The sequence below is a fragment of the Oratosquilla oratoria genome, chromosome 21, assembly GCF_046742065.1.
Source record: "Oratosquilla oratoria isolate Oo_2021 chromosome 21, ASM4674206v1, whole genome shotgun sequence".
NCBI classification, from domain to species: Eukaryota; Metazoa; Arthropoda; class Malacostraca; order Stomatopoda; family Squillidae; genus Oratosquilla; species Oratosquilla oratoria.
This window is the reverse complement of record NC_134797.1, coordinates 2,033,314-2,044,353: the sequence shown is the minus strand read 5'-3', so window position 1 is coordinate 2,044,353 and position 11,040 is coordinate 2,033,314. Positions and strand designations below refer to the sequence as shown.

The 11,040-nt window shown below is 40.6% G+C and overlaps 1 protein-coding gene across 1 annotated transcript in view; it reads left to right on the top strand.

Moving 5' to 3' along the window:
• Positions 1–10,018: 10,018 nt before the first annotated feature.
• LOC143036667 (ATP-dependent DNA helicase Pif1-like) overlaps positions 10,019–11,040 on the top strand; it is a 4,204-nt gene continuing 3,182 nt past the window's right edge. Inside the window, exon 1 of the mRNA XM_076204225.1 lies at positions 10,019–11,040. This exon is cut by the window's right edge and continues 291 nt beyond it. Within this exon, the coding sequence (XP_076060340.1) occupies positions 10,019–11,040 (1,022 nt within the window).

Here is an 11,040-nt window from a genome sequence, read left to right as displayed (position 1 = left end):
GCATCGGGTTCGAGTCCCGTGCGCTACTGCCAAAGAGATTATCTGATATATATATATATATATATATATATATATATATATATATATATATATATATATATATATTGATTAAAATCAACTGCGCTAATAGATTGAACTATTTTCAGTTGTATCTTCTTAAGAAATATATATATATATATATATATATATATATGTATATATATATATATATATGTATATCTATATATATATATATATATGTATATACATATATGTATATATGCATATATACATATACATATATATATATACATATACATATATATACATATGCATATATATACATATATATATATCATTAAAATTTGCAGCAGCTTCTGCGTTCACGAGTTTTTTGCTGACATTCTCAACTTTTCTAATGCTGGCGCGCTGAGTCGTGCTAAGTTCTTTAATTACCTGACCAAATAGCATTGGAGGTATAAGTAAAGGCATCGGAATTATCTTCTCTAATTTTATGCAGAGCTTTCGCCTAACTGTTAGGCATCTTCAGTGCTAATGAGTACAGTGTGTGGGAAATGATCTTATATACACAATTCACAGATCACAGACACATGCCTGCTGATCCGGTTGACCAATCAGGAGGCAGGAACACCAAGCTCCGCCCCCAGGCCTAGCGGCTGATCCTTAAGGTGACCTCGATGTCTTTGGATGTGGGAATGATAAATGGATCCGGAGTCTGTCTGTTCATCGTGGGGTTTTTATCTTTTATGTATAAGGCTTCTAGGATATGAAGGCGTGTGTGGTTTGTTTCTGTCTGTAAAATAGTGATGCCCTCACAGAAACAAACCACCCACGCCTTCATATCCTAGAAGCCTTATACATAAAAGATAAAAACCCCACGATGAACAGACAGACTCCGGATCCATTTATCATTCCCACATCCAAAGACATCGAGGTCACCTTAAGGATCAGCCGCTAGGCCTGGGGGCGGAGCTTAGTGTTCCTGCCTCCTGATTGGTCAACCGGATCAGCAGGCATGTGTCTGTGATCTGTGAATTGTGTATATAAGATCATTTCCCACACACTGTACTCATTAGCACTGAAGATGCCTAACAGTTAGGCGAAAGCTCTGCATAAAATTAGAGAAGATAATTCCGATGCCTTTACTTATACCTCCAATGCTATTTGGTCAGGTAATTAAAGAACTTAGCACGACTCAGCGCGCCAGCATTAGAAAAGTTGAGAATGTCAGCAAAAAACTCGTGAACGCAGAAGCTGCTGCAAATTTTAATGACATTTGCCTTAAAGAGGATCTGCTGCCCAACTATAGCAATATATATATATATATATATATAGATAGATAGATAGATAGATAGATAGATAGATATACCGGTATATATATATATATACATATATATATATATATATATATATATACATATATATCACAATAAAGTAATGTCGTGGCACATCAGTAAAATAAACTTTTTATCCCATAGTCGGAAAAAGGAGACACTAATGTCGAACGACCTGTATATTTCGATCACCAACTGTGACCCTCTTCAGCAGAACGAATATATAGTGGAAGGCATATACACATATACAAATTAGAATTGAGGTGGGAAAAGGAACAAGCTCAGGTTACGTGACCGACGCTCCGCGGGTCACGTGGGATTTTGTGACCTTGGAGTAAATGAGGTAGCACTTGGTTGACTGCTGAGGTAGTAATGCAGTCAGGTGACCACTGACCATTTGATATGTTGAAATTAGGGAAATATTTTATCAGGGAAGACTCGATTATTTTCCTTCTGAAGCTACATTTTGATTTATAAATTATTTCAGCAGCATCCCAATGCATGCGGTGATCTTTATTTGCAATGTGCTGAAATACCGCGGAACTTTCTTGACCATATTTTACAGAATTCTTATGCTCTTTTATTCTGGTTGCCAAGTCTCTTCCAGTTTGTCCCCAATAAACAGTATCACAATCTAAACATGGCAACTCATATACACCTGGGTTAATGTCATTTGATGGTCTGCAGTGTACATTAACTATTTTCCTAAACAAGGTATTAGGATAATTGAAGATGACATTGATATTTTCCTTAGGTAATAATTGGGACATTCTGCTGAAGAGGGTCACAGTTGGTGATCGAAATATACAGAACGTTCGACATTAGTGTCTCCTTTTTCTGACTGTGAGATAAAAAGTTTATACATACACACACACACACACACACACACACACACACACATATATATATATATATATATATATATATATATATATGTATATATATATATATATATGTGTGTGTGTGTGTATGTACACTTGTACATATATATATATGTATGTACATATATATATATATATATGTATATATATATATGTATATATATATATATATATGTGTGTGTGTGTGTGTGCGTGTGTGTGTGTGTGTGTGTGTGTGTGTGTGTGTGTGTGTGTGTGTGTGTGCATATATATATACATATATGTGTATATATATATATATATATAATGTATACATATATATATATACTGTATATATATATACATATATATATATATATATATATATATATATATATATATATATATAAAGGATCACAAAGACGGAGACCTTTTCGTCCATAACTAAGTCGGATGCGGAAATAAATTTAACAAGGATAAATAGATCAAATATATATATATAAATATATAAATGATAATAAATGAAATAGATGCACAGGTGTAGTTAGATAATAAAGAAACAAGTAAATAGTAAATAATAGTAAATTGACAGATAACTTATAATAAATGAAAAGCAAGCAAATAATAATAAGCAAACAAATAATAACAAACAAATAAACAAATAATATAAAATAAATGGCAGTCATTACATCATCTTGCTTATGTGTTTATCTAAACGAATATTAAGGCTTCGTACTGAACTATATCAAACTGCCTCTCCCGGAAGTTTATTCCATTCATTAATTACACGGTTGGCAAACTATTTCTACCGACTTCCAAAGTAAATCTATTTCCTGATAGTTTGACACCATTATTTCTTGTCGGATTCTCAATCAGTGTGAAAATTTTGTCACTTTTGATGTTGTCAATTCCCTTTAGAATCTTAAAGACCTGTATCAAGTTACCTCTGAGTGTACGTTTTTTTAGGGAGAACAGGTTCATATGTTTTGATCAATTTTCATGTGATTTATTTTTTATATTTGGAATCAGTTTTGTGGCTTGCCATTGTATTTTTTCCAGTCTATCAATGCCTTTATTGAGATTCGGTGACCACACGGAAATAGCATATTTCAAATGTAGACGAATTTAGGGAGCAGGTTTTTTTCAATGCATTTCTTATTAAACAACATCGAATTGGTCATAAGTTATCTTCTTTTTGAGATTTTCTATTTTTCTTATCACTTTTTTTCTGACGAACAATTTGGCAGCACAAAAGGATAAATTAAAACAGAGCATTGCTCCGTACAAATACACTTACAATTTTAATAAAGACGGTGAACTTTTTACAGATGAGTATATCAGCTGCACAACAGAAACACTTTCACAAAGACTCACGTACCACATGCAGAGCAGGGCGATAAAATCTCACTTGATAAAATCTCACAAAAGCAGCATATCAAGAGAACAACTAAACAAGAATACAATGATAATTGCCAATAGTAATAATAAAATAAAACTAAAATGCATGGAGGCAGCGATGATTAGAAATTATATGTCACTAATTGATATCCAACAAAATATGTGCGGGACCTTTGAGTTGTATGGGTCACGAGTAGCGGGCTGGCAAGGATGACGTGTCAAAATCCCTAATCTCCCAAAGTGTATCAAACTTTGTAGTATATTAATATGTAGTTACAATAGCGCGAAGCGTGAAAGGGATTTGTTCCGGTCTTTACCCTCTCCTACGGGCGGACTCGGGTCTCGGGCGAAAAAGAAAATGGGGTCACAGAGAATGATCTTTCCTAATCTCGTGAACCAGTATGGTTTCCAGTTCTTAGACTTTTGTAGTCTCAGTAGTCGAGAGGATAAAAGTGCAGCACAGTAGTCTTACTGGCTCCTCAGCGGTAGGTTCGTATCCTGCACGCGACGGTCATAAATGTTATCTGGTTGATGTCGCTGTCCACTGGCGAATTTCTTACGTAGTTACAATGGCAAAGCGTGAGAGGGATTTGTTCCGGTCTTTACCCCCTCCTACGGTCGGACTCGGGTCTCGGGTGAAAAAGAAAATAAGGTCTTAGAGAGTGGTCTTTCCTAATCTCGGGAACCAGTATGGTTTCCAGTTCTGAGACATTTCTAGTGTCAGTAGTTGAAAGGGTTAAAGCGCCGCACAGTAGTCTTACTGGACCCTGAGCAGTAGGTTCGAGACCTGCACACGACGGTCATAAAAAATATCATATTGATATCGCTCTCCATTAGAGGCTGCTGAAGAAGAACACAATTAGTGATCGAAATATACAGATCTTTATACTTTCGCTTATTCTTCTCCGAAACTGGGTTATCAGTATTATATATATATATATATATATATATATATATATATATATATATATATATATATCAATGAATAACTAAAAATAAAAAAGTCCAATGAGATAAGGCATGCGTTTCTTTCGTCCTTCCGGCCAATCCGTGACAAAAAGGGGACACGGAGAGCGGTGGGGGTAAGGAAAGATTGGCGATTAAAACTTTGACGGGGGACCTGGAAGGCTCCTCCTACGGGGGACCTGGAAGGCTCCTCCTCCGGGGGACCTGGAAGGCTTCTCCTCCGGGGGACCTCGAAGGCTCCTACTCCGGGGGACCTCGAAGGCTCCTCCGGGAGACCTCGAAGGCTCCTCCTCCGCGGGACCTCGAAGGCTCCTCCTCCGGGGGACCTGGAAGGCTCCTCCTCCGGGGGACCTGGAAGGCTCCTCCAGTCCGCTGAGACAAGGCATGTGTTTCTTTCGTCCTTCCGGCCAATCTGTGGCAAACAGGGGACACCGAGAGCGGTGGGGCTAAGCAAAGATTGGCGATTAACTTTGTATACATCGATCATCGTTGAGCCCTGAATGATCATCGTTTTGCAATGGACGATCATTGTTGAGCCGTGGATGATCATCGTTGAGTCAAGAACGATCATCGTTAAGCCATGGTGCCAAAGTTCTCGAAGCTGCCGAAGTTCTCGAACGTGCCGAAGTTCTCGAAGGTGTCGAGGTTCTCGAAGTTCTCGAAAGTGCCGAAATTGTCGAAGGTGCCGAAGTTCTCGAAGGTGCCGAAGTTCTCGAAGGTGCCAAAGTTCTCGAAGGCGCCGAGGTTGTCGAAGGCGCCGAAGTGGTCGAAGGCGCCGAAGTTGTCGAAGGTGCCGAAGTACTCGAAGGTGCCGGAGTTCTCGAAGGTGCCGAAGTTCTCGAAGGTGCCGAAGTTCTCGAAGGTGCCGAAGCTCTCGAAGGTGCAGAAGTTCTCGAAAGTGCCGAAGTTCTCGAAAGTGCCGAAGTTCTCGAAGGTCTGGAAGGTCTCGAAGTTCTGGAAGGTCTCGAAGTTCTGGAAGGTCTCGAAGTTCTGGAAGGTCTCGAAGTTCTGGAAGGTCTCGAAGTTCTGGAAGGTCTCGAACTTCTGGAAGGTCTCGAACTTCTGGAAGGTCTCGAACTTCTGGAAGGTCTCGAAGATCTCGAAGTTCTTGGTGTTCGTAGACTGCTCGTTCCGGCGACCCCGTCTCACTGGCGAGCTGTCAACAGACGCCATGAAGAGAGTCTAAGAAGTATATATATATATATATATGTATATATATATATATATATATGTATATATATATGTATGTATATATATATGTATATATATATGTATATATATATGTATATATATATATATGTATATATATATATGTATATATATAAATATACATATATATATACGTATATATGTATATATACGTATATCAATCAATGACGAACTAAAAATAAAAAAAGTCCACTGGGATAAGGCATGTGTTTCTTTCGTCCTTCCGGCCTATCCGTGGCAAACAGGGACACCGAAAGCGGTGGGGGTAAGCAAAGATTGGCAATTAACTTTGACGGGGAACGTCACTCCGGAGACGTGCACGATGCCCCAAAACGCGGCAATCAAGAGAAGGCGGCAACGCCATTTCTGGAGGTGGGTGGCTGATTGCAAGAAGGTCTCAAAAGGAAGTCTTGAGAATAACCGGGGGTTGCAGAATACTTTACGGGCTGAACACACTAAAGCATTTCCTGAACTTTACAATAACACGAAGATTTTTTCGGTCCACAAAACAATAAAAAGAATTCCACAGGAAAGTCATTCGGTTCAACGCTTCCCTAAGAGAGTGCAAAGATTTTGAGTACAGCGACGAAAAGTTTGATACTCTGGAATTGTTTGATGGAGAAATAACAGAAGAATAGTCAAATGGTTTTTCGAAGCATTACTTTGTTGGGTACAAAAGTTTCACGAAACATGGTGGACGAAGCGACCATAGAATCTACCAGATGCATTATCATGATTTATCTTATAAGGCATACCAGAGGGCTAAATGTTACAACAAATATATGGTCAAGAAGGTTAAAGACGCGCTGAAGAAAAAGAATGGTGTACCAGGGAATGATAGTCAGCAGTTTTCGAGTAAATTGGAGGCAGAGAAGTTAAATGAGGACCGAGCACGAGAAATTCTTCAAAAGACGGAAGAGAGGGTCTCAAAAAAAGAAATGCGCACAAAATTGAAGGAAGAAAAGACCAAAAAGATACGAGAAGCACGAGAATTGCGGGTGTTAAAGAGAGAGGAGAAAGCCCAAAAGATACGAGAAGCACGAGAACTGCGGGAGTTCAAAAGAGAAGAAAAGGTCCAAAAGATACAAGAAGCGCGAGAATTGCGGGCCGAAAAAAAGGAAGAGACGTGAGGCGTTTAAGAAAGTGAAAGTTTTCCAGCGATTTGGAGAGACTCCTTAGGATTTTTCAGAGGAAGAGAAAAATGTTCTTGACAAGTTGAGAAAAGAACGATCCGAACGTCATTTGAAGGAACCAGATTCCGACCAGCGAGAAACTGTGAGGGAGGAGTTGCTTGGGTTTCTTAGGGAAAACTCTGTTCAAACTTTTCCGCATCACATCGGCCAATTGGGGGATTTCAAATGTAAAGTCTGTTCAGCTTTGCTGTGGAAACGAGAAAACAAAACAATCTGTTGCAACTTGGGTCAAACTCCTTTATTGTTGCCCTCAGATATTAAGGACGGGACAATAAGAGAGCTCTACGAAGGTAAAACCGTTCTCTCTGAAAGATTTTTGAAACACATCGCTGGTTTCAATTTAGCATTTTCTTTCACATCTTTTGCAACTTCGAGTAAGCTGGAGAACGCAGGGACGAGTGTACCACAGACTAAAAAAGGGGTCTTTGACTGGGAAAGACGTGCATTTTGATCATGACAGTAATTCTGAGAAAAACCCGTTTTGGAGGAAGAATAATTCTTTCTTGGATCTTTATTTCTACCACGAGAAAGATCAGCAGATTAAACTTCGCACTCTGGCGGTTCAACATTTTTCAAAGTCAGGAAATGGCAAGGGGAAAATGAACGAAACGAAGAAGAGACGAGCTAGGGAGGAAAAGGTTCTTTCAGAGAACGAGAAGATTATCACACACTTTTACGAATACATGGCAAAACATAACGCGTGTCTGTCTGGGATGTTGAAAGAGCTAGAGACGGCTAAACAGCTCATGGAAGCTCACGTCAAGAAATATGGCAAATTACCCCAGGTGTCTATTACGTTGAAAGCCGCTGAGAATCTAACAACCCGCGAACATAAAGGAGTCTACCACCTTCCCACTTCTTCTTCGCAGGTGGGAGCCATCGTTAATTTGGGCCCCTCAAGAGACCCATTGGAAATAGTGATAGGTTCCCCAAAGGAAGATTCAAAATTTAGTCTCAGACTTATGAGTCACACCAACTTCTTCTACGATGTTTTTCAGTATCCTCTCCTGGGCCCGTCTTTTCCAACAATTTGTTGTGGATAATTACGTGAAAGTTGAGTCTGACAGGTTGTCTTTCATCGAACACAATCAACAGGAGTTGCGGAAAGAGCGCGCTGATATTCTTATAGGGGGCGGGGATAACCGAAAGGCGGGTCAACGGGTGATTATCCCTGCTTCATTTGTTGGGGGCCCAAGATACATGAAAGCGCGGCTGCAAGACGCCTTGGCTTTTGTGTCGTCTTACGGGTCTCCAGACTTTTTTATCACCTTTACAATGAATCCTCATTGGGAAGAGTTGAAACAAGCCGTGGAGGCTGTCGGTTGTGACATCTCCCGGATGTATGACCGCCCTGACTTTGTTAGTCGGATTTTCAAGTTGAAAGTGGACAGCCTGATGGACGATCTGACGATTAAAAACGTGTTTGGGCGCGTTAAGGCACACCTACTGAGTGTTGAGTGGCAGAAAAGAGGTCTCCCTCATGTTCATATCCTCCTTTGGATGGAACGCCACGTTACTGCCGATTTCGTCTCTAGGGTGATATCAGCTGAGATACCTGACAAAAATAAAGAGCCGCGCTTATATGAGATTGTGACAACGAACATGATACACGGCCCCTGTAAAGGCTTCGACGAGTCCCAACTATGTTGTCAAGGAAAGTACGGTTCCACATCATTGTGTGGAAAGGGTTTTCCGAAAGTGTGCAGGGGCGACATGTACTTTGGGAACAACGGGTACCCTCTGTATCGAAGGACAGCAGTAGGTGAAGGGGGCCACTCTTTCGAGAAAAAAGTAAAGGGAGAGAAAATCAAAGTTGACAATTCATGGGTTGTCCCCTACAGCCCGTACCTATGTTTAAAGTATAAAACGCACATAAATGTTGAGTGCTCAAATTCTATAAAGTGCATAGCCTACGTTACAAAGTACGTCAACAAAGGATGTGACCGCATTCTGTTTTCGAAAACGAAAGAAGGGGAAGATGTTAATGAAGTGAGAAAATTCCAGGAGGCACGATTCGTCAATGCGAATGAGGCGTCGTGGAAGATTTTCAAATTTGCGATTCACAGAAGTCACCCCTCTGTGGCAACTCTTGACTTGCATCTAGAAGGAGAGAACGCGGTATCTTTCAAGGAGAACGCGTCTAAGGAGGAGATCGATAGAAAAACCTCTAAAGACACTCATTTGACAGCTTTCTTCAAACTGTGTGCGCGAAACGAATTTGCAGCAGGCCTATATTATAATCAGCTTCCCAACCACTTTGTTTTTAATAACACTAGCAGTGTCTGGGAAGAAAGAAAGACGACAGCATCTTCTCTAGGAAGGATACATGCTGTCACAAATAAAACTGTCGAGCTCTTCTATTTGAGACTACTTTTAACACACGTAAAGGGGCCTACGTCTTACGAGGATCTTCGGACATTTGAAGGGGTGATCTACCCCACTTACAGAGAAGCCGTTAAAGCGATGGGACTCCTAAACGACAAAGAAACTTGGAAGAAAACTATATTGGAAATCACCAACCACACTAATGACCGCAATCAGTTGCGAGCTACTTATGCGAGCATGCTGGTGTTTTCGGAATTAGAGGACCAGTCAGGTATCTGGGAAGAGACCAAAGATTTGTTCGCCAGTGACTTCCTGCAGAACCAAAAAGCGACGGAATACAACGATGAAATTTACCTTGACGCTCTAGACGATATCCAGGAACATGTGTGGAACTGCGGAGGGGGCTCTATCACCCAATATGGGCTACCACTTTCAAGATGTGGCGAGAAAACATCAAACATCATACGCCGAGAAAAGGCCTATAACAAAGAGAAGTTGACAGAAGAGGTGAAGGAGAAGTCTCTTCTTCTGAACAGCAAACAGAGACTGTTACGATACTGTGCTATTTCGCATCGAGAACGCCCAAAAGTACAGGCACAATGGGATATTCCTGGATGCTCCAGGTGGGACGGGAAAGTCTTTCGTGCTCAACATTTTACTGGATATTGTTCGTTCTCAGGGAAAAATTGCCTTGGCTGTCGCTTCATCGGGTATCGCCTCTACTGTTTTTCATGGAGGAAGAACTGCACATAACATGTTCAAGATCCCGTTAATGGATTACAACAAAGTGTGCGCCTGTAGCATCAAGAAAAACTCAGAGTTGGCGAAGCTCCTATCAATGACGTCTCTAATAGTCTGGGATGAAGTTGTGATGGCAAACAAGAACACGTTAGCTACTCTTGATGTTTCCCTTTGGGACATTTTGGGCGTTCCAGGAAGGTTTATGGGGGGGATAGTATTTGTCTGTGCGGGAGATTTTCGTCAAATCCTCCCAGTTATAAGAGGGGGAGGAATGAATGATGAGCTCGAATACTGTATAAAGTCCGGTTATTTCTGGGACGACCTTTTAAAGTTGGAACTAACACGTATCGTGAGACTCAAGGCAGATGACACGAAGAACAAGATATTTGCGAAAAATCTATTGGCTCTGGGGAGAGGGGAGAGTGGACCCGTAAAACTTCCCGAGAAGTTTGGGATTGTCGTTGAGACCCGTAAAGAGTTAGTGGACAAAGTCTATGATAATTTAGAGGAAAATCACCTGAATACTTCATATTTCGAGAAGAGGGCTATCATTTCCCCCACAAACGATGATGTCGACAGGATAAACTTGATGGTCTACGATAAGTCTGAAGAACCAGAGAAAGTGTACATGAGTGTTGACACTGCAATGGAAGAAGTAACGGACATTCAGACATCGGTTTTCAATGCCATAACGAGCCCCTCTCTCCCTCTTCACATGTTGAGACTGAAAGTAGGAAGTGTCATCATGGTTATGAGGAATATATGCCCTCCCAAGTTGTGTAATGGGTCCAGAGTAATAGTGACTAATCTTAAAAAATATATCATAGTCGGAAAGATCTTAGGCGGTACACACAGGGATGAACAGGTTTTACTCCCGAGAATTACTCTGGAGTCTACTGATACCACTATACCATTCAAGCGGAAACAATTCCCTGTTAAGCTTAGTTATGCGATGACGATAAACAAATCTCAGGGGCAGACATTTGATAGGTGTGGAATATTGCTTGATTCTGCACAGTGCTTTGCCCACGGACA